The sequence below is a fragment of the Sus scrofa genome, chromosome 14 (assembly GCF_054392235.1).
Source record: "Sus scrofa isolate SSC_HxYL_T2T_F1_AM1 chromosome 14, Sscrofa_HxYL_maternal_Yorkshire_Landrace_v2.0, whole genome shotgun sequence".
NCBI classification, from domain to species: Eukaryota; Metazoa; Chordata; class Mammalia; order Artiodactyla; family Suidae; genus Sus; species Sus scrofa.
Window position 1 is genome coordinate 121256196 of NC_139396.1, and position 25259 is coordinate 121281454.

Below are 25259 nucleotides of genomic sequence, written 5' to 3' on the forward strand. Positions count from 1 at the left end.
GAAGAAGTAATCTGTGAACTCAAAACAAGTCACTAGAAATTATTCCATTAAAGGTGAAAAAAATGAAAAAGAATGAAAAAAACCTACATGAATTATGAGACACATGCTAAAGGGAGTTCTTCAAGCTGAAATGCAAGAATACTAATAGCCCATAAAAGATATAAAAAAAAATCTTACCTCATTTTCTTGTGCTTTACTGATATCCTGCCTGATACTCTGTTTTTTACAAATAGAAGGACTGTGGTAACCCTGCATTGAGTAAGTGGATCAGTGCCATTTTTCCAACAGCATTTTCTAACTTCATGACTTTGTGTCATATTTTGGTAATCTTTGCTATATTTCAAACTTTTTCATTATTATTATATTTCCTATGGTGATCTGTGATCGGTCACCTTGGATGTTATTACTGCAAAAGTTTTGTGGCACTATAAATCACACTCATATAAGACAGCAAATTGAACTGATAAATTTTGTGTGTATTCAGACTGCTCTACTGACTTGCTGTACCTCCATCTCTCATCTTCTCCTCAGGCCACCATATTCCCTAAGACACAACAATATGGAAATTAGGCCAATTGATAACCCTATAAGAGTCTTTATTTATTCAAGTGAAAGGAAGAATCCCGCCTCTCACTTTAAATCAAAAGCTAGAAAATATTTAGCTTAGTGAAGAAGGCATGCCAAAAGCCAAGATAGACAAAATGAGGCCTTTTTTGCCAAACTGTCAGCCAAGTTGTGAATGCAGAGGAAAATTTCTTGAAGGAAATGAAAAGTCCTATTCCAGGGAATACCTAAATGATAAGAAAGTGAAACAGCCTCATACTGATATGGATAAAGTTTTAATGTTTGGAAAAGAAGAGCAAACCAGTCACAACATTCCTTTATGCAAAAGCCTCAGAGCAAGGTTTAATTCAGAGCAAGACCTTCGATTCTGTGAAGGCTGAGAAAGGTGGGGAAGTTGCAGAAGAAAACTGAGTATAAGTCTGAAGCTAGCAGAGACTGGTTAATGACTTTCAAAGAAAGAAACTGTCTCCATAACATAAAAGTAGAAAGTGAAGCAGCAAGTGCTAATGTAGAAGCTGTGGAAAGTTATTCAGAAGAATAATCCAAGATTAATTATTGAAAGCAGTTACACTGAAAAACAGATTTTTGATGTAGGTGAGATGATGTTCTTTTGGAAGAAGATGCCATCTCAGACTTTTACAGATTGAGAGGAGGAGTCAATGCCCAGCTTCAAAACTTGAAAGAATAGGCTGACTCCCTCATTAGGACCTAATACAGCAGGTCACTTTAAGTTAAAACCATGGCTCATTTACCATCCTAAAAATCTAGGGACCTTAAGAATTGTGCTAAATCTCTAGGAACTATGTCTAGTCACTTATGATAGAGCATGATAATGTTACAAAAAAGAATGTATACATGTATGTGTAACTGGGTCACCATGCTGTACAGTAGAAAACTGACAGAACACTGTAAACCAGCTGTAATGGAAAAAAATAAAAATCATTATACAAATTAAAAAAAAAGAATTGTGCTAAATCTACTCTGCCTGTGCTCTATAAATGGAACCAAGCCTGCATGACAGCACATATCTGTGAACAACAGGGTTAACTTAATATTTAAAGATATATTTTCAGATCTACTGCTCAGAAAAAGATGAAGATGTACAAGATAAATATTGTTTTAATGCCTGCTAACACAGCACCCTTCTAAAGCTAATGGATCAAGGAGAAATTTTGACTTTCAAATGTTATTATTTAAGGAACGCATTTTATAATGCTATAGAGCTGCCATGGATAGCAATTCCCTGATGGATCTTGGAAAGTCAATTTAAACCTCTCTGGAAAGGATTTACCATTCTAGATGCCATTAAGAACATTCATGGTTCACGGGAAAAGGTCAAAATATCAACATTAGCAAAGGCTTAGAAAAAGTTGATTTAGATTGGGAGAAGTGGTGACCAGGAAACTTGCTCTTAAAGAACTGACATTATTCAGGCTAAAAAGAAATAATAGTATGTGAGAAATCTAAAATGAAGAAGACTAATCAAAATGGTAAATACATGGGAAAATATAAGAGACTGTTTTCTTGAAAATATGTGTTATTGTTGAAAGCAGAGATCATAACATTATCTACTGTGGTTTTCAATGTTTGTAGATATCATACACATGACAAAAAGAAGAAGAAAAAGTAACAATATAAAAATAGTTTGAAGAGTACAAAACCAGATTTTAGTTTGTAGAAACTTAACATCAGTTAAATTACAGATTTAGAAAAGTAATATAAAAGGAAAGCCAGCCACCTCATGACCAACCCCACCAAGCAGTGGCCAGCACCATTTGCACAAGATAGGACCTAGCAAACAACCAGACTAAGGGCCAGACAAGCCAACCAGATTGCCTGCAGTAGTCAGCCCACCACAACAGAAGGACCTAAGAAGCCTAGGGAGGAGGCATCCCTAGAGCATAAAGAACACTTTCAACTTAATGAAAAGACAAATAGCCCAATTCAAAAATAAGAAAAATATATGAACAGATATTTCTCCAAGGAAGCTACACGAGTGGCCAATAAGCATATGAAAAGATGTTCAATATCATTAATCATCAGGGAAATGCAAATCAAAACCATGAGATACCGCTCAAGATCCAGGGGGTGGCTACACTCAAAAAGGCAGATACAAAAAATATTTGTAAAGATGTGGAAATGTCAAAATCCTCAGAACAGCTGATGAATCAGAATGTAAAATTGTGCAGCCATTTGGAAATAGTTTGGTAGTCCCTCAAATAATTAAACACAGAGTTAACTGCATGATCCAGCAATTCCACTTCTAGGTATATGCCCAAGAGGAGAGATGAAATCCTATGCCCACACAAAACCCTGAATATGAATATTTATAGCAGCATTATTCCAAATAGCTCCAAAGTGGAGCAATGAAAACGTCCATCAATTGAGGAATGCACAGACAAAATCTGGTAAAACCATACAATGGAATCAGTCATACAAAGGAATAAAGTACTGTTACATGCTACAACAGGGATGAACCTTGAAAACATGACACCAAGGGAAAGAAGCTAACACAAAAAACCACATTTGTTATGATTCCATTTATATGAAATGTTGAGAACAGGAAAATATAGAGATAGAAAAATTGATGGCTGCTTAGGTCTGGGAGATGGGAAATGGGTTGTGATAGCTAAAGGGTACAGGGTTTCTTTTCTGAGGCGATGAAAATGGTCTAAAATTGAGTGTGGTGGTGGTTTCATATACCTGTGAATACACTAAAAACCCCTGAATTAATTATACACTTTAAATGGGTGAATGGTATATTATGTGAATTACATCTCAATAAAGCTGTTAAAAAATACTGATTTTAGAACATTAGACCAAACCAGATGAAATATTAATAGGAAAGGTGATGCCAAATGTATCACGTTGCAACTATATTTACTAATTTAACTACTAGTTCCAAAATATATGTACATAACAGACAAAAATGAAATAACCCAAACTGTCACCTTAGGTGATACTCTTCCATTTTTTTTTAACTTCCTCTACTTTACAATGCCATGTTATCACAGCAATACTGTAGATGAAGTACAAAACCTATAATAATCTACTATTGGAGTTCCCGTTGTGGCGCAGTGGTTAACGAATCCGACTAGGAACCATGAGGTTGCGGGTTCGGTCCCTGCCCTTGCTCAGTGGGTTAACCATCCGGCGTTGCCATGAGCTGTGGTGTAGGTTGCAGACGCGGCTCGGATCCCGCGTTGCTGTGGCTCTGGCATAGGCCGGTGGCTACAGCTCCGATTCGACCCCTAGCCTGGGAACCTCCATATGCCGCAGGAGCGGCCCAAGAAATAGCAACAATAACAACAACAACAACAAAAAGACAAAAGACAAAAAAAAAAAAAAAACCTATAATAATCTATTATAAATTCATGGAAATACACCCAAGTAGAGGACCTGGGACCACATTCCTTAGACTCCTAAAGGCTTCTGTCCTAAGGAATTTGGGCTCCAATAAAAGAACCCAGGAAAGAGACAGTAATAACCAGATGGAAAGGCCAAATCATATTATCAAAGTTACGATGACAACCCTGCTCTGCACAACTCCAGCGCCACCCCAGCCACAGCCCAATTTTAAATTATTTCTCCATAGATTGAAATGCAAAGAGAATCTCTGATTCTATTTGAGTCAGTGAAGAGTTATGAAAGATACCTACCCCTGGGAAATCATGTAAAAACCTGGAAAGATCACACACCACCGAATTTTAAAATAAAAATAGTAAACGTATTGGCTACATTAAATCCTGTCAGGGAACAGAACCCTGGAGTTCAGAACCTGGAACCATAACTCTCATAAGACTGCACCTCACCCTGCGTAAAATTGAGGCTTCCAAATCCGTCTATTGTGCCAGCTGCAAAACTGTAGCCCAAGGCTGGTTTACACGTTTTTCCCTAAAGGAAAAAAAAAATTTTTAAACAAAAATAAAAAAGAAACAGAAGTTGAATTTCAAGTATATAATAAGATCAGCCCAGAGCTTTACCCTTGTGGCATAATCAGTGTGACAAAGTGACACTTACTGTATGTGTGGAATTGAGCCAGACAGTGACGTCCGTCATATTCACCCACTGATGAGCAGAAGCCAATGGCCCAGTTACCTCCTGGGAGGCAGAGGCATACAGTTCCTAGAAAACCCACACAGGCTTAGCATTAAAAGCAAAAAAAAAAAAAAAAAAAAAAAAAAACCTAAAATGAATACTATCAACTGTCACCATGAACTAGTTTGGAAAAGCATCTCTCAGCCAAGTTTTGTTTTTTTGCTGGTTGATTAAAAAGAACATATAGATCTCACTTCCAAATGCCCAAGTGCTTCCCAGAAACTTAAAGACCCTGTGACTGTTGACCTGAGTCTATTTTCCACAAATATAAAATCCCAATCTTGCAGGCTATGTCATGAAAGACTCCAATCTCACTTGAAACTACTCAAGAAAATTTAAGGTTAGAAGTACGTGGGCCAAATTATCTTCTTTGTCAGAACAAGAGTGTATGGTTAGGGAGGCCGCTGGAGTTTTCCCTCTCACAGTCCTTGAGTCCTCTGGCAGGCTGGTGCCCAAGGAGGGGTTGAAAGTCTTCAGGCCCCACTTCATAGACATCAGCTCCCGAACCGTTCACAATCTGATGTTTTTTTTTTCTCCCCCAATATGGTCAATGGATGCTTTTTTTAATTGTATGAAAAATGAGTTAAAAGAGATTTAGAAATGTTTGTTTGTATTGATCCACATTACACAATAGAGGCAGACCCGGTTTCATCACAAGGGCCTTTTCCTGATCCCTCATTCATTCCCACTCTTCCTGCCTCATGGCAATTCTCAAGATAAGTTGTCAGTAACACCAGCTGCAGCTGCCTCCTCTGCTGAAGAGGGAACGTGTGCCTTGTCGAGAGGAGATTCCAGGATGTGGGACAAATCTCTATGGCTCTTAGGCCCAGAGCAGTAACAAAATTTCTGACACCAAATTGTGTCACGGGTGCACACCCTGAATAGAGTCTGTTAATTTAGAACAATCCACTGACGATACCACAGTAATTAAAAAGAAACTGCAGCAATTAGGCTGGCTGGTATCTGATGTTTTTAAAGGTGTTTTGTTCTCCTTTAATTGCTCCTGAAACATTTTAGAACCCTAGAGACAAAATATTTACTTAAACACACACACACACAAGGGCATGTGCACAAAAGTATTCATAAGCTATAAAAAGGAAAAGGCTTAACTATCTTTTTCAGAGCTGGCTCAAGCTCAAAGCCACCCTTTGTCTTTTCTATCAGAAATGTCTCCATAGGAGCTGATATAAAATATGTAAGCAAACTGGAACAGAAAATTTAGGAGAGGAAGGAGTAACTCATAGTAAGCTCCCTGGAGATGAGATTCTCTTTTCATCAAAAAATCTTTTTTAAGAAATGTAAGATGGATGATCTTTGCCATATCAAAAAAGACCAAGGACCAATCTGAATCCAAATTGCAAGAGCCAGGAGCTGTGCCCTCAGCTTTACTTTAACTGTCACGAAGAAAAAGTTAAGAAATGGTCAGAGAATTGGGTCAGTCTGGTCATAGACAATACTACATTAATTGAACACTTTACAATCTATCATCCCACCATCTAAAGCAAACATTCTGGCTGAAAGAGAATGTTTTCCTGATTACTTGATTTTGGGGGGTTTTTTGGTCTTTTTGGGGCCACACTCACAGCACATGGAGGTTCCCACGCTAGGGGTCAAATTGGAACTGTAGCTGCTGGCCTACACCACAGCCACAGCAATGTGGGATCCAAGCCACATCTGTCACTTACACCTCAGCTCACAGCAACGCAGGATCCCCAACCCACTGAGCAAGGCCAGGGATTGAACCCGCATCCTCATGGATACTAGTCAGGTCTGTTAACCACTGAGCCACGATGGGAACTCCTGATTACTTGTTTTTAAATGTACTTCCTGGGCGTTCCCATTTGGCTCAGCAGAAATAAGCCCAACTAGTATCCATGAAGATTCAGGTTCAGTCCCTGGCCTCCCTCAGTGGGTTAAGGATCCAGGGTTGCCTTGAGCCATGGTGTAGGTCTCAGATGCGGCTCAGATCCCGCCTTGCAGTGATGTGGCCAACAGCTGTAGCTCTGATTTGACCCCTAGCCTGGGAACTTCCATATGCCACAATTGTGGCCCTAAAAAGCAAAAATAATAACAATAATAATAAATGTACTTCATATAAGAAGTCAGAGGCAAGCAGTCAGAGAGAGGTTCCTGTGTGGTCTGCAAAAGCAACCTTCCTAGTTGACAAAAAACAGCGTTCAGTCTTCCAGACTCCTTGGTGCTACTTGAGCTCTTGCTGTCTTCCTTATAATTATCTACTTCCTAATGAACAATGTCAGTGGATTTTAAAGAAAAATTTTGAAAGAAGATGAAAAAAAGCTGGCCTACAGCTTACCTTTGCTTTCTCATATATTATTCGTCCTATGATCTGAGTGCTGTTAAACATATCCTGTCCAGGTCCCATAGCAATGCACATGCTAGGCTGGAACAAAATGACACAAGATGTGTTCTCAGTGAAATAAGCAATTATTTCAAGATGGAAAATGACAAGTGAATCTACACAACTCGATTTTTTGAAAGCCACATTCTAGCCTTTCTTTTTAGATGTTCTCTCAACTTACAGATTACAAAAAACAAAAACATTCATGGAATTAAAGCAGTGAATGTCACTAGAAATCATCTCTTCCAGAAACTTATTTTTAAAAATAAGGAAACCAAACCTCAGGTGGATTAGATGAAAGAGATAATTCTCACACACACACACAGGTAAATGGCCATTCAACATTAAAATATGCTCCATCTCATGAATAATTAAAATGTTAAGTTTAAACAGCAAAGAGAGAATTCTTTGCATTGACAGAAATTGAAAGATTAAAGGAGAAAAAAAGACTTTGGAGTTCTCGTCATGGCTCAGTGGGTTAAGAACCTGACACAGTGCCCATGAGGATACAGGTTTAATCTGTGGCCTCGCACTGTGGGTTAAGGATCCAGCATTGCTATGAGCTGTGGTGTAGATAGCAGATTCGGATCTGGCATTACTGTGGCTATGGTATAGGCCTGGCAGCTGCAACTCCAATTCAACCCCTAGCCTGGAAACTTCTATATGACGCAAGTGTGACCCTAAAAAGAAAAAAAAAAAAAGGTGTGAGAGCAATAACTTGGGAGAAAAGGAGAGAAGTAAACGGGGACTTTTGTTTTCTATACTTTTCATGTGGTTTGAGTTTTTACAGCAACATTTTTTCTTGTTTGCAATTTATATGAAAGGAAAAAGAATTTCGATTTTATAATCTTAGAAAAAGCTATTGACTTTATAACCAGTGAAGAAATGTCTCAGGCAGACAGTTTGGGGTACTAAATTGTGACTTCAGAAATGGCAGGGCAAAACGTGTCAGGCTGTCCATGTTTGGGGAAGAGTATTTAACCTCTGACGTATTAGAATTGCCTTACCATTCAAAAAAAGAAACGTAATGAAATGGTAAACTATAATTTTACCTATTCAAAATTTAGGAGGGCTTTTGAGAAAAGAAATGCTGGTTGTAAGTAGGCCAGAGTATACTTGAGAGGAACATAATTATAAATTAATTCTGAATAGTTAAACAAAAAACATACATGAGATGCAAAAACAAAGATTTCATGTCATAATTACCTACCCCGCCAATGGGACATGTGCTATTGGCATTATCACAAGACTCTCCCGTGTTGATGCAACTTGGGCCAAGAGTATTGGGGGATACATCTCCCAGGTTTGATGAAGCAAAAGCTGCTACATATGGTCCCTGCCAAAAGAAAAAAACAATTGCCTTTTATTCTTTCTTATTTCCCATAAGGGGTCCATTAAAAATGCAAAATATTAATCCACTCTGGTGAAACATTCAAAATCATGTGTGCACAATAAAAGGAGGATGTGCAATATCAGAGAAATTTTTTATTTCTGAGAAAGCTCCCATTGCAGTCAGCATACATATTATTGCTCATGATATTCCAATTATCCATAAAGTTGTTTCAAGTAGGAGAGTTTCACATTTGTGTCTTAGACAGAAACACTTTGACAAAAAAGACAATGGACAACAGGTTATAAAATGCTGACCTATCAATCGAGTGTCTTTGTTGAACCAGGAGCTCAGAGATCCATTTTCCCTCTAAAAATAAATATCCTAGTTACTGTTGTGGCTCAGTGGTAATGAACCCAACTAGTATGCATGAGGCCGAGGGTTCGATCCTGGCCTCTCTCAGTGAGTTGCAGATCCGGCGTTGCCATGAGCTGTGGTGTAGGTCACAGATGCTTGGATCCCGAGTTGCTATGTCTGTAGTGTAGGCTGGCAGATGTAGCTCTGATTCAACCCTTAGCCTGGGAACTTCCATTGCTGTGGTGTGGCCCTAAAAACACTAAATAAATAAAAAAATAAATATCCTATTGGCTGAAAAGGTAAAGAGCAAATCTGGATTTTCTGTTGCAAAACTAAACCTTGATACGGTATCACCATCCAGCCTTGCCCTCCCTGTATCTTTTCTCTATTTCTTCAACCTGAAATACCAACATAAAATTTTAGGGTAGGGTGAGACCTTAACCTCAACCCAACTGGTCTACCATTGCACCTTAAATGTCTTTCACTTTTCTTAGAGGAAGAGATAGGCAAGTATAGGAGATTGTGTGTCTTTTTTCATTCTAAAAATATAAAAGGAAACTCTTTTCCCTAAGAAATAGGCTAAGGAGTTCCCATCGCGGAGCAGCAGAAACAAATCCAACTAAGACCCATGAAGTTGCAGGTTTGATACCTGGCCTCACTCAGTGGGTTAAGGATCTGGTGTTGCTGTGACCTGTGGTATATGGAGCAGATGCAGCTCGGATCCTGCATTGCTGTGGCTGTGGCGTAGCTCCAATTTGATCCCTAGCCTGGGAACTTCCATATGCCGTGGGTTCGGCCTTAAAAAGGAAAAAAATTTTTAAATAAAAATAAATTAAAAAATAGGCTAAAATGAAAAAAAGAGAGATTTGTCAACAAGGTAGCTACAAATCAGACCAAATGTTCCTGGGGCTAATATCTAATGGGACACTTATTTAAGACAAGGGCCTGACGTCATCCCATCACATATTCTGCATTTGAAGCTTGGATGCTGGGGTCAAGCAGAGCAGGGTCCTTCCTTGCCATTTATCTGTCTGTGGTCAGTAATTTATGCAGAGCTGGCAAGCATTCTAGAGTACATAGGCTGGGTTTCCAGGCCTCCAACACTGATCCCAGCACTCAAAGTTATAAAAACATGTCAAATAGATTAGGGTTGTCTCTGACTTCAGCCATATTTCAAGAAAGCCCTTGAAAGGAAATTAAGAGGGAAGTCTGGACCAGAGGAAAGGACACATCCCCTTGTCCTCATTCAGGTTTTTAACATCATTAAGAAGGTGCTTAATACTTTTACAGCTCTGAAAATGAAAGTAAGCATCAACACAAGTTTATCATATTCCCAAGTTGATCAAAAGCTACACAGACTGCAAAAATTTTGAATTTGCCCTTCCACATCCAACTAATTGTAATTTTATGAAGTCATCAATACAAATAGACTATTTGAAAGTTATTAGTCATTTTGAATTTTTCTTTCCCAATCAGGAAGATTGAAGACTTCTTTCCATCCAAGCAAATCAGTATGTGACAGCCATAATGACACTTCAATGAAGATCTGAATCAGCTATTCCAAACATTGCATGAATGATGATACTCAGTGAATTAAGATGATGCTCTCAATGACATAAAGTCTCACCTGTCCAGGTAGATATCCTTTGTTCTTCTCTTGCTCAAAAAGGTAAGATGCATAGCCCATATTGTCGCTATTTACAAGATGATTGCTGTTGTTCATGCTGACTGGGTGGATAGCAAACCAGCTATAAAAGAACAAGAAGCCCTAAGTTCTTGTTGAAGAGAACTGGATTAACTGAGGCCAAAATGATGACTAGAACTTGAATTTTCGCCATAGGGAGAAAAAAAAATTCTTTGGATGATAGGCACTCCACATTGAGGTTCTTTCATTGTTAAAGAACTTAAATTATTAATAATATACTCAAGAAGTCTGAACACTGACTTAAAAACATTATTTTATGAATATTTCATCATTGTTATCTTCATCATAAACTTTTAACAAGAGCCAATACTGGTCAGTTACCAGATGATATACCTAAAGAACTGAATCAACATAGACTTTGTCCCTCAAGACAGATACACACATAACAATTATTCAAGTCAATACTACCCAACTTAATAGACATTTATGGAGAGTCTGCTCTGTGCCAACCACTGCATAAACTGCAGTCTACTCTAGAATCTTGCAGAAGACAACAGAGTAAAGAAAAAGCTTTATTACAATGTGACAAATGCTATAAATAAATAGGCATAAAATGTTTGGGACCACAGATGACCAGCAATTACTTCCTAAAGGGATTCCAGGGAGAAAGAACACCAAAGTAAATGCACAAGGGTGTGAAAAAGGATGCTATGCTATGCATAATCCATATGCACAGTAATACCTTGTTTAAGTATAGAGCTATAGGGTTTATAAGTTAATTTCACATCTGTTACTTTATTTGAACTTCACAACATCCTGGAGAGATAGGCTGTTATTACCAGTATTCTGCTTGTGACACCTTGTACAGCGGTCTTCCACACAGCTGAAAAAAAGTGTTTACACGACTGAAAGCTGTAAAGCAAATTAGCATGAATATGCAAGAAAAGAGAAATGCCAATTAATCAAATGTCAAGCTAAATTTAGAATGTAATCTTACATTGATTTTTCTTTACTAAAGCTTTTTAAACATTTCTACCAAAGTACCATGGTACACAAAACTGACCATTGACTAGAGCTGCTTAGGAGCTTCAAATCATCATTTAAGGTTCAGTTCTCATTGGCCAACAGATGTATATGTAGATCAGAGGTGGCTAGCACCCTATCTATGGGGCTGGGTAGGCAATATAGGAGTTTGGCTGATATAATAGGGACCATGAACTGTGGAAAACCAGAGGCAAGTGCATTTCCTAAGGACCACAGTCTCTACTGGGCTGCAGCCAAATGCTGCCTGATGGGAGGATAAGCCAGTGTTGCCAGATCTTTCAAAAAATCCATGGTTTGGTGAAATATTTATTGATTTAAAAATTCTTAAAGAACTCAGTGGCCTAGAAATAAAGGAGAAGAACTGTTACTTGGTAAGACACTTAAGACACATAGACAGCAAATGTAGTTTGTGGACTATTTGGACTCTGATTCAAACAAAACAACTGATACAATCAGGGAAAACTGAACCAAGACTGGGTTTAAGATTATATTAAGAAATTATTTTTACTCAGTATGAGAGTCTCTAGTTCCATCCATGTTGCTGCAAATGGCGTTATTTTGTTCTTTTTGATGGTTGAGTAGTATTCCATTGCGTATATATACCACTTCTTCCTAATCCAATCATCTGTTGATGAACATTTGGGTTACTTCCATGTCTTGGCTATTGTGAATAGTGCTGCAATGAACATGTGGGTTCATGTGTCTTTTTCAAGGAAAGTTTTGTCTGGATATATGCTTAAGAGTGGGTTGCTGAAATGATGTCTGGTCATTTATGATGGAGCATGATAATGTGAGAAAAAAGAATGTATACATGTATATATAACTGGGTCACCGTGCTGTACAGTAGAAAATTGACAGAACACTGTAAACCAGCTATAATGGAAAAAAATAAAAATCATTTTATAAAAAAAGAAATTATTTTTAATATTTTCATTGATAATGGATTGTAGTTATATTTGAGTTTTCATCTCTGATACACACTGAAATATTTATGAGTAAAATGATATCTCGTATTTGCTTTTAAATACTCTAGCAAAACAATTCTCAACAAAAGTTTAGCCAAGCGAATCCAACAACATATAAAAAAGATCATACACCACAACCAGATGGGATTCATCCCAGGTGCCCAAAGATGGTTCAACATATGCAAATCAATCAATGTCATACACCACATTAACAAAAGAAAAGTCAAAAACCACATGATCATCTCAATAGATGCAGAAAAGCATCTGACAAAGTCCAACATCCATTCATGATTAAAAACTCTTACCAAAGTGGGTATAGAGGGAACATACCTTAACATAATCAAAGCCATTTATGACAAACCCACATCAAATATAATACTCATTGGAGAAAAGCTGAAAGCCTTCCCACTAAAATCTGGAACAAGACAAGAATGCCCACTCTCAACACTTTTATTCAACATAGTATTGGAAGTCCTAACTACAGAAATCAGACAAACAAAAGAAATAAAAGGCATCCATATAGGAAGAGAAGAGGTAAAACTGTCACTGTACGCAGATGACATGATACTATATACAGAAAAGCCTAAGGACTCAACCTCAAAACTACTTGAACTGATCAACAAATTCAGCAAAGAAGCAGTATATAAGATTAACATTCAGAAATCAGTCACATTTCTGTATACTAACAATGAAATATTAGAAAAGGAATACAAAAATATAATACCTTTTTAAAATTGCACCCCAAAAAATCAAATACCTGGGAATATACCTGACCAAGGTGGTAAAAGACATATGCTGAGAACTATAAAACATTAATCAAGGAAATTAAAGAAGATGTAAAGAAATGGAAAGATATTCCATGCTTCTGGGTTGGAAAAATTAATACTGTAAAAATGGCCATACCACCCAAAGCAATCTATAGATACAATGCAATCCCTATCAAATTACCCATGATATTTTTTTACAGAACTAGAACAATCCAAAAATTTATATGGAACCACGAAAGACCCAGAATTATCAAAGCAATTCTGAGGCACAAAAACCAAGCAGGAGCCATAACTCGCCCAGACTTCAGGCAATATTACAAAGCCACAGTCATCAAGACAGTGTGATACTGGTACCAAAACAAACATACTGACCAATGGAACAGAATAGAAAACCCAGAAATAAACCCAGACACCTAGGCCAATTAATCTTTGACAAAGGAAGCAAGAACATAAAATGGGAAAAACTCTTTTCAGCAAGTACTTCTGGGAAACCTGGACAGCTGCATGTAAATCCATGAAACTGGAACACACCCTCACACCATCCATGAAAATAAACTCAAAATGGTTTAAACATAAGACAAAACACCATCAAACTCCTGGAAGAGAACATAGGCAAAACATTCTCTGAGATCAACCCTAGGAATATTTTCTCAGGTCAGTCTCCCAAAGCAATAGAAATAAGAACAAAAATAAACCAATGGGACCTAATCAAACTGAAAGCTTTTGCACAGCAAAGGAAACCCAAAAGAAAACAAAAAGACAACTTACAGAATGGGAGAAAATAGTTTCAAATGATGCAACTGACAAGGGCTTAATCTCTAAAATATACAAACAACTTATACAACTCAACAGCAAAAAAGCCAACGACCCAACTGAAAAATGGGCAAAAGATCTGAATAGACATTTTTCCAAAGAAGATATACAGATGGCCAATAAGCACACGAAACAATGCTAAACATCACTGATTATTAGAGAAATGCAAATCAAAACAACCATGAGATACCACCTCACACCAGTCAGAATGGCCATCATTAAGAAGTCCACGAATAGCAAATGCTGGAGGGGGTGTGGAGAAAAGGGAACCCTCCTGCACTGTTGGTGGGAATGTAAGCTGGTACAACCACTATGGAAAACAGGATGGAGGTATCTTAGAAATCTATACATAGAACTACCATATGACCCAGGAATCCCACTCTTGGGCACCTATCTGGATAAAACTTTCCTTAAAAAAGACACATGCACCTGCATGTTCATTGCAGCACTATTTACAATAGCCAAGACATGGAAACAACCCAAATGTCCATTGACAGATGATTGGATTAGGAAGAAGTGGTATACATTAACAATGGAATACTACTCAGCCATCAAAAAGAACAAAGTAATGCCATTTGCAGCAACATGGATGAAACTAGAGACTCTCATACTGAGTGAAGTCAGAAAGAGAAAGACAAATACCGTATGAGATCACTTATATCTGCAATCTAATATACAGCACAAATGAACCTTTCCACAGAGAAGAAATCATGGATTTGGAGAATAGACTTATGGTTGCCAAAGGGGAAGAGGAGACAGTGGGATGGATGGGGAGCTTGGGGTTAACAGATACACACTATTGCCTTTGGAATGGATTAGCAATGAGATCCTGCTGTGTAGCATTGGGAACTATGTCTAGTCACTTATGATGGAGCATGATAATGTGAGAAAAAAGAATGTATACATGTATGTTTAACTGGGTCACCATGCTATACAGTAGAAAAAATAATAATAATGTATTGGGGAAATAAATAAATACTCTAGCAAAACAAACAAAAGAGAGAGAAGGGATGAAACAAAGTGTCAGAGGATTACTAATTATTGAAGCTGGGTAATTGTTACGTGGAGACTCATTATACTAATCACTCTAAACTGGTATATATATTTAAATTTTTCCATAATAGAGCATTAGAACTATTGCACTATTCCAGTGCAATCGTGGACAGTGGGATGCATTATCATGCATTTTGAATTTTTTCTTCCAGTTTTTTTTTGAGGTATAAATGACATACAATGTTCTATAAGTTTAAGGTATACAGCATAATGATTTGACCTACATACATCATGAAATGATTATCACAATAAGTCTAGTGAACATCCATTATCTCATATAGTTAAAAAAATTCAAGAAGTAGAAAAATATTTTTGATAAGGACTCTTGGAATTTACTCTCTTAACAACTTACACATATAAGACAGAGAAGTGTTAATTATATTTATCATGTTGTATATTATGATTTAGTACTTATTTTATAACTAGGAGTTTGTAGTACTTTTTGATTGCCTTCATCCATTTCAAATTTTTTAAACAGTATTAGGACAAATCACCAGCCTATAGGCTGCACTCAGTCACCAAGATGTGTACTTGCCATTGGGAAAGGTACAGAAGTTTGGGCTGAAGGTAGTTCTAAGACCATCCCCTAGAATTTACTTGCAAGTTTTCTATGTTTTTAAAAACCCTTAATTAGTTTTTTGTGGGTTGTCTCTCCTAAAACTCAAGTGCCAAGGGACACTAGATGGCTAGTATTTTCCAGTTAGTTGAAGTCTGCTTTTTTGTATTTTTCTCCATTTAGTTTGGAAGGAAAATGGGCTGGTGACCATGACACTTCCATGACACTCCAACCAAGATTTCTAACATGTTCACACTGAGGTCAGCTAGATTCAACCAGACTGCAAACTCTCTAGTGCAATCAAAGGAAACCTATAGAACAATTCTATCAATGTTGGACTGTCATTTAGCACTTAATGGAATGAATTATTTTATAGATAGGATCTCATTTTATTCTCCCAAGAACCTTCAAGTCAGATGTTTTCTTTATCCTCATTTCAAACCAAGGAAACAAAGTCTGAGTGATGAAGTAACCCTGTCAAGGTCATAGAGATTTCTTTAAGAGGAATTCAAGTTTGTCACAACACAAAGCCCATGTTTTTGTCTGCTGTGAGATGTTGGCTCTGTCCCTTCTGTTCAATCATTTGCTCATTCAGTCTGTATTTAGTTAGTTTTGATTTTGTGCCTGACACTGGGGACCTAGAGATGAATGAAGCATCATCTCACACTTGAAAAATGCTTCACAGATTATGTGACTTTGAACTGGGTCTTAAAAGATGAGTAGAAACTTGGACAAGGGGATGACTAGAGAAAAGTCATTTCTAGCAAAGATATGGAGATGAGGAGTACAGTGTGTTCAAAGAATGGATAGTGAAGGTGGCTAGAGCAGAATGGAAGAGGGAAAAGAGAAATGATGGTTGGTCCATTCACTCAGTTAACATGAATTCATTAGTATCCAAGTGTGTACACAAAGAGAAATCAGGTGTGTCCTCCACCATAGAACCACCATCATATCTGGAGAGAAAGAAAATGCCAAGTATTTTGGTCTACTAGTTAAGACTACAGACTTGAATTCTCATTTATTTTATTTATTTTCATTTATTTTAGGCCTCTGAAAATTAATTGAACTTTCTCTCTACAAAACTGAAAAAAATAAGTGTTCAAAAAAGTTATTTGCATTTCAGAATAAAGAGATGCTGTATTTTTCCTCCTCTGCCCTTTAAAATATATGCTATAAAAATATCAGGCTTGTCACAGCAACCAAAGTACTTTGGTAAGAGATGAATATTTATGAAGAGATGCAAAAAGGTGGTCATTTTAATTTAAGAAAGCTCTACTTACGATTTATTTTATTTGGTAAAAAAAAATAGTCATCAAAGCAAAGTTCAAAAGAGAAGAAGAAAGGTTTAGGTTGTTTCAAAAGTCAGAATATAGACATAAAAGGATAATTATGTCCTTGATAATAAACATTTTAAAATAATGATCATGTCACAGCTAGAGCAAGGCTCTATTTGAGTCAGCGTGATGCAATCAAGATACTGTGGAAAGTCAGGAGATTTGAGACCTTATCTTCAGGTGTAGTGAAGTTAGTTAAAATTTCTGAATCTCTGTCACCTAAGACGGAAAAGTCATAGATTTCAATTATGCTTCGTGAATCAGTAAACAGCAAATTAATACAGAAAAATCAGTCTCTCCTCCTGTGTAACTGAGGCATTTTCTAATGTCCCTTTCAATTCAGACACTGTGCACTTCCAATTCTGAAACAGAAAAGCCAGATGCAGTATTGAGCTTCTTAAGTATGCTAAAATAGCAGCAACCCACCCCAGATTCTGTTCTCTTGGATCTGAGCTGCCATATTCCACATGGAGGCCATGCTCTGCACAAAGGTGAGTGGCAAAGAGGTAAGTGGAGGCTGAAATCCAGGCCCTGCTCACCTCAGTCAGCCCAGGGGAGGGAACACCATTGGGTGTGGTTATCTCCAGCCTAAAAGTGCACCAAGAGGGGAAGAGAATATTGTACCTCCATTCAAAAGCAGTGTTCATGAAGATGTGTAATTCCATGGGAGCTCTTTGGACAAATACAACATAGGATGCTGTAGCAGATTCAATGGTGTCCCCCCAAATTCATGTCCACCAGAACTTCAGAATGAGACTTTATTTGGAAACAGTCTTCAGAGTTGTAAACAAGGTTAAATCAAATGAAAATATACTGGTTTATGATGGGTCTTAAACCCAGTGACTGGTGTCCTCATAACAAGAGGAAAAGGACAGAGAGACACCTGGACATAGAGATGTAGGTATCATGAAGATGGAGGCAGAGATTGAGTGATGTGTCTACAAGGCAAGAGCTGTTGGCAGCCACCAGAAGCTAAGAGAGAAGCATGGAGGAGATTGTCCCTCAGAAACTTCAGAAGGAACCACGCCTTCCAGCACCCTGATTTCAGACGCCTTGCCTCTGGACCTGTGAGAGAATATATTTCTGCTGCTTTAATCCAGTCAGTCTATAGAGACTTGTTGTGGACAAACTAATATAGAACCCAAATGTTTTAGTGGCTAAGAGTACTAGATCTAGAGTCAAATAAAAGTTCTTAACCTATTTGAAACTCCATGTTCATATCTGTAACATAATGCTAATAGTGGTGCCTAACTCACAGCATTTGACAAAGGGACAAATATATCCGATGTGCTTAGCATATAGACTGGTCTATGCTAAGAATGGAATAAAGCATCACTATGATGATGTTGGCGATGCTGATTCTGACACCACTGCTGTTGATGTAATGATGATCATGATTGTAAGGGGAAAAGATACACAAAGTTCTGAGTGTATGTGGTAAGTATAATATTAAAATATATAATGTGTGTGCATGTGAATATTCAACATGTGTCTATTCAACCCATTTAATATGAGCTTTAAATAATTAGAGGAAACCCTTCCCTCTTGTGACAGAGACTCGAGGGCTTAGCAAACACCAATATGTCTATTTCCTAAACCCACTGGCAGGGTGGAGCATGTGAATAGCTCTGGCTAATAACACATGCGCAGAAGGACCACCCAATTTTTATTAGACTTTGCATGAGTTTGAAATACGCACATTAAAGTCTTTATTGTGTTAAGCCACTGTAATATTATGACCTGTCTGTTGTGTTACCTGGCATTAACTCTAATTAACACACACCTCTTTTTCACCTCCCTTACTGTCCTCCTGACCCTGCCCCACCTCAGACTATTTGGAGAAGGAAAGCAAAGTGTGTTTCATTGTGTAACATTGGGTTAGTAGGCCCAGAATTTTACCCTAAGGGGTCAAAAAGAATTTTTTTTTTTTTATTTTTAGGGCCGCATCCAGGGCATATGGAAGTTCCCAGGCTAGTGGTCAAATTGGAGCTGCAGCTGCCAGCCTACACCACTGCCACAGCAACACAGGATCCAAACCATGTCTGACCTACACCCCAGCTCATGGCAATGCTGGATCCCAAACCCACTGAGCAAGGCCTGGGATCGAACCCACATCCTCATGGATACTAGTCAGGTTCGTAACCTGCTGTGCCACAATGGGAACTCCTGCAACTGTAATTTTAAATAAGCAGAAGCAATGACTACAGGCTAAACTGCTCACAGTAAAGGAAGGGAGTGAGCTATAGCCAGAGAAGCCCTACTGAAGTTATAGGTAAACTTAGTGGCCAGCATCCTGTAGAATCTTTCTGCCATCTCTACACCAGAGAAGAGACGTACATTCTCAACTATTCCCTTCACTATCTTTAAAAACCCTAGATGAAAAAAACCCTCTCCAATAACCCCCCAATGTTATTGGAGAGATACCTAGTTTGGGAGGACTCCATTAAGTTATTGCAATCAAAATTCTTACATCCTAAATAGTATGATTAAGCAATCAACAAAGTAGAACAAGAAACGACCAATAAGCATTTTTTTTTAATTCAGCCTATCTAGGAACTGAAGAAATCAAAAGGAAAACAAAAATGATTTCGCTTTTTTGGGGTCTATTAGTTAGCAACATTTGTAAAGCATGGTAATACCAAGATTGTCAAGAGCATGGGAAATAACATTCCACTCGTGCATGGATAGAAGCAGTGTAAACCAGCAAAAGTTTTCCAGAGGATCACTTGGCAAATTATGAAAAAAAGCCTAAATAATAAATATTCCCCTTTGGCTCAACAATCCCACTTCTACAATTTAACTTAGGGAAATCATTGGCACATATAAACAAGATATCCTCTGTTCACAAATGCTCATCACAGTATACTTTATGATAGAAAAAACTATAAACTGAATATCAAATGATTAGTGATAAGTTGGGTACATTATCATACACATACTGGGATACTATACCACAATTTAAAACAGTGATTTAATAATTCTAATGGCTCTGAAAGATATTTATAAAGTGTTCCCAAATGAAAAAAAGTTATACTTTTTTGTATACACCATACTGTTTATACAATAAAGTTTCACTTTTTGAAAATAAAAAGTCATATAAACATGATTAGGAAAAGGTCTAAAAGGCTATATAACAAGATACTAGCAGTTATTGAGTCCCAGCATTACCAGATCATTTGAAATTTCATTTTAGTTCACTGTTGATACGTAAACAAAAGGAAGAGGATTCTTTAAAGCCACTTTCATAACACCGACAGTGAATCTAATATGAATTATGGACTCTGGGTGATAATGACATGTCGACATAGGTTCATCGACTGTAAGAAACTCTGGTGGGAGAAGTTAATACTGAAGGAGACTAGGCATGTTTGGGGGCAGGGCTATATGGGAAATGTCTGTACTTTGTTTAATTCTGCTGTGAACCTAAAACTGCTCTAAAAAAAATCAAGTCTATTTATTTATTTTTTATTTATTTATTTATTTTTGTCTTTTTGCCATTTCTTGGGCCACTCCTGCGGCATATGGAGGTTCCCAGGCTATGGGTCCAATCGGAGCTGTAGCCACCAGCCTACACCAGAGCCACAGCAACGCAGGATCCGAGCCGCGTCTGCAACCTACACCACAGGTCATGGCAATGCCGAATCGTTAACTCACTGAGCAAGGGCAGGGACCGAACCCGCAACATCATGGTTCCTAGTCGGATTCGTTAACCACTGCGCCATGACGGGAACTCCAAAAATCAAGTCTATTTAAAAACCAACTATCTCAGCCCTCGTGCTGTGACTTCTCCCATATTTTATTCACCAAAGTGGTCTCAGAACTGGCCAAGTTTCAAGAAATCTCTACCTCTTGATGGCAACTAGTGAGGTCAATTTTGTATAGAATATTTGGGGTAAGAGCTTTTGTTGCCCCTTCTTTGGAAACTATAACCTTCTACTTAAAGATTGATTTAAATCTCTATCAATCCTAAAAAGCTCAGAGAAGAAGAAAAAGCACTGAAAAAGTGAGACAAATAGGACAAAGTGAAGGCATATACACAAGTCCAGCTATGTAATAATCATAATTCACAAAAACTCAAATCACTAAAAGTTGAAGATCATCAGAGTAAAAAAAAAGGCAAATAAATAAGGCAATGCAATCTTCATAATATACATCTTTAAATCATAAGGACAAACAAAAGTTAAAAGAAAAATATACATGGCAAATTCTAACCTGTGGAGAGCTGAGTTAGCAATAATACGAAAATATATAGATTTTGAGACAAAAAAATTATTATGACATATAAAGAGAATCATTACAAAAACAACAAAAAACACTTGAGAGTTTTCAGTATATGAAGATAATATTGTAAATATTTTTCAAGTACCCACAGTGTGTAAAAAAATTTCGAGTACCCACAGTATGTAAAACCAAGAGAGCATGTACCTTTAAAGAATGACCTTTTAATCAGGCTTATTTCTTATCATACATTCCCTGTAAGGAAATGGGCAGAAGACAATGTACCTGAATATTAACCATGAGTGACTTGATGAAGTAAGTCCAATGTCTTCTGCCAGTTCTACCAACTGGCTTTTACAGCTTTGGTTTCTAAACCTGGGACAATTTAAATGAATAAGCATGGTTTACCCTGTTATCAGTCAACTATCATCGCCCTTGTCATCAGAAAGTCTTTAATAAGCACTTTCACTTTACCTGGGGATGGACAAGAAGCAGAATGAAAACTCGCTATACAACCAAAGCCTACACTTTGCTGGAAGGGAACAGCACAAATAAGCTTGATGGGAAAGCTAGAGCAGGAAGGCAGCTGCAAGCTTCACAACAGCAGAGACAGAATAGGAAAGAGAAATTCAGGAGGCAGAAATAGAAAGGAGGGGGAGCTTTGCAAGTCAGAGTTAAAGCTAATGGAGAAGGTATTTATAAAGACATGATGAGATGAGATGGAGAAAGGAGAAGAGGTCAAGGATGGTTGGTGAAGGGCAATCACTGAGGTTTCCACTTTGGCTCTCAGCATGAAGTTAAGTACACTGCAGGGAGAATGTAAAGGGTAGAATGAAGAGTCAGAGAGAGTAGACAGTTAGAAATTATAATTCAGGAAGTCACAGAGATGGTAGAGAAAATTCACACATACACACTACACTCACACACACCCCAAACTGAGTCCTGTAAGTAAATATCATTCAAATAAATTAGTTTAATTTCATAAATTGGGTTTTTCTAAGTGTATACATAAATTGTTCAAGTAGGTCAAAAAAAAAATCACTATCCCCATTTTTTTTAATGTGCCTTGAAAGGATAACCCCTTTCTGTAAGAATAAAAGTATTTGCAATGTACAAAACAGAAGGCAATAGAGAAATCACTAGAAAAGTTCTCAGACCTTCCTTACAGCTCCAATGACTAGAAGCCATGCCATACTGACTCCTAGAGGGCTAACCAGGTGAGGAAAAGAGGCGGGGGAGGGTCCATGACACTCCTGCATGGTCATAAAGGAAACTTGGCAGAAGCAAAGAGATGGGAGAAGAGAAAAGAAGTGAGACAGAGGCTGTCCTGTGCATCATCCTTGAGGAAATGAACCAATGTTCCCAGCAGACACCCCCGGAGCCGCCTGCACCAGAGCTACTGTGAGAGAAGGGGCTGTCCACCACTCAGCTGCCATTCTGATTATCTGCCCACCAATGTGACTTTCCTTTTGCTGCAGACATTTGAAATCTGTTTTGCTTTCTCCTTTCATAGTTTCTTCACGCACATGGTATCTGATTACAGCAGGATCTCCCAGGACTCCATGTCACCTTCTCCATTGGATGACAGACTCCTTCCAGAATCTCCCAAAGTGAATTTTGTGATTGCCACCCAGCTTATATTTTAAATCAGAATTCAGAACATCCCAAACATGTCCTCCACATCTGGAGAAAAATCATTTACTATTTATGCATACAGTTGTTTCAGGAAAAAATATTTTCCTTCCATAGATAGATCAAATGAGGCAAATGGTGGCCTCACAATTGTAGAGGACTCAACGGTTTATGGACTAATCTCACGCACATAATTCCATTTCATTCCTCAAATCACTACTCTTCCTAACCCTTTAAGAACCCTCAACTCCCAACCCCAGCTTCAATGATTTTCTGTTTCTCTTCATATAAAGACCAAACTCTTTAGAAGATGTCAATGATTTTCTGTTCCCCTAGATATAAAGACCAAAATCTTCATCATGATATCTAATCTCCACCTCTGACTTTCATCCTCAACACCCTGCCCCACTGTCCTCCAAACTCCAGCCACACAGACCTTCTATCAGCCTCTCAAATGGGCCAGAGGACTTCTGCACATGTTTTTGCATCTGTGTTAAATGTTCTTTTCCACCACCAATTTTGCCAGTTAACTCTTATCCTTGCTTTGGTTTTAGGTTCCATTGTTACTTCCTCAGGGAAGGAGGAAGTAACATTCTCCCTTCTCAGTCTCCCTGACCAGATCAAGTCCTTTAAGATAGCTCTACATACCTTCCTTTCTTACTACTTAACCCAATTATAATTACACATGCATGTTCATGACTATTTGATTATATTTTTTCTCTACCAGTATACTGAGCAACTGGTGGTACCTCCATTTCTTCTATAAGAGCAACAACTAGTACCTCAATTTTTTTCTCATCAGTGTATCTATATAGTGCTAACTCAGTTCATGACTCATATTTCACAATATTTAATAAATGAATGAATGCATAATAATCTCTATGTGGAAAGAAGTTACATCCACATTTGAGAAATGTGGAAACTCAGTGTCAAAGATTTTAAAGGATTTGCTCAAGGGACATAGATACAGGTATTTGATTCCTGACATTATGACCATTTACTGGAAATGCATCATTCCAAGGACTGGAAAGCACTGCATGGCACCCTAGTAGGTGCCTAGTGCAGATCTGCTGAATGAAGAAGCAAAAACAGGAGTTCCCGCCATGGCTCAGTGGTTGACAAATCCAACTAGGAACCATGAGGTTGTGGGTTTGATCCCTGGCCTTTCTCAGTGGGTTAAGGATCTGGCATTGCCGTGAGCTGTGGTGTAGGTCACAGACACGGCTGGGATCTGGTGTTGCGGTGGCTGTGGTGTAGGCCAGCAGCTGTAGCTCCAATTTGACCCCTAGCCTGGGAACTTCTATATGCCAAGAGCGTAGCCCTAGAAAAAAGGCAAAAAGACAAAAAAAAAAAAAAAGGAAACAAAAACAAAAATGAAAGTAGCAAGGAATAAATTATGAACCTCAATATGGCAATGTGAAGAGAATAGTCTTGGCTGTGACATCAGGCAGGTCACATCACCTTTCTAGGCATCAGCAGAAGTTTCTACTAGATGATCTTCATGTTCTGCAAATCGAAGATTTTGTGCTTCCAAACTCCTCATACCCTGGGATTCTAGCAGCAGGCACCTACATATGGTGGCTGAGTTATTTCTCAGCCCAGATTTGACTTTATGTTTTGGATCATTTTTTAATGTATTCAAAGAGCAATTATCCCTATGCAACCAGAGGCAATTGCAGAAGCAATTATACCAAGGGTAACATATGGCGGCTATAGAAACAATAGAAAGTTATTGCAGGGTGTTAAGCACAGCAGATGGAAAAGCATTGGTATAACCTTGACAGTTGACCCTGGGACTTTCAGATATGTTCTATCATCATATGAAAGGAGGCAAAGAACATCTGGCCCCCAAAATAGCATTTTGAGTGTTCTCTTGGCATTGTTAAATAGTTCAGAAACTTATAAAAAGGAAGTACGAATGGTCTCAGTCATTCAGCTAAGAGTTAAGTAGAAACTATAAGAGAAAAGGCACTTTTTTCTCCTAATAAATTTGGGAATTCTCCATCCAACTAGTCACACAGACATGCTCTTAGCCTGACTGTCTCCTAATCAAATTCCCCACCGAAGAGCTCCAAAATCAAAAGATAGCTTAACTTTCCAGATTTCTCTCTCACCCACTCCCTAAACCAGCCCATACTCTGGCTTCATGACTCTGGTTTTTTTCCTGATGCCATGGGAAATCTCATGGCTCCTTCATGTCCAGTTCAAATGTCACTTCCTCTTTGAAGACTTCCACAGTGCTCCAGGGAGAGTTTGGTGCTACCTCCTGCAAATTTCTGCAAGCATTTATTTATGCCCAAGTAATAGCATACTGATTTATGTTATGATCACTTGTTGATCTGTCTGTCTCCGGCTCTAATCATCCCACTAGCCTATAAGAAGCTTGAAGATAGGGATTATGCTTTAGTCATCATGACATATCCCAAGCATACAGTTGCATGTCTGACATTTAGAAAGTCTATTGAGTTAAGTGCTAGGTGACAAGTAATCAGCAGGTGAATTAACTGTAATGAAAGAATACACC

At 38.0% G+C, this 25259-nt stretch overlaps 1 protein-coding gene across 4 annotated transcripts in view; it reads right to left on the reverse strand.

Moving 5' to 3' along the window:
* Positions 1-25259, reverse strand: part of ASAH2 (N-acylsphingosine amidohydrolase 2) — a 115130-nt gene that overhangs the window by 30774 nt on the left and 59097 nt on the right. For all 4 annotated transcript variants that reach the window (XM_084996691.1, XM_005671250.4, XM_084996690.1 and 1 more), the window contains 5 exons: positions 10336-10456; positions 8232-8357; positions 6977-7063; positions 4585-4689; positions 4377-4458 (listed from right to left, as the gene is read on the reverse strand). In XM_084996691.1, the coding sequence (XP_084852817.1) occupies positions 4377-4458; positions 4585-4689; positions 6977-7063; positions 8232-8357; positions 10336-10456 (521 nt within the window). The remainder of the gene's footprint in view (positions 1-4376; positions 4459-4584; positions 4690-6976; positions 7064-8231; positions 8358-10335; positions 10457-25259) is intronic.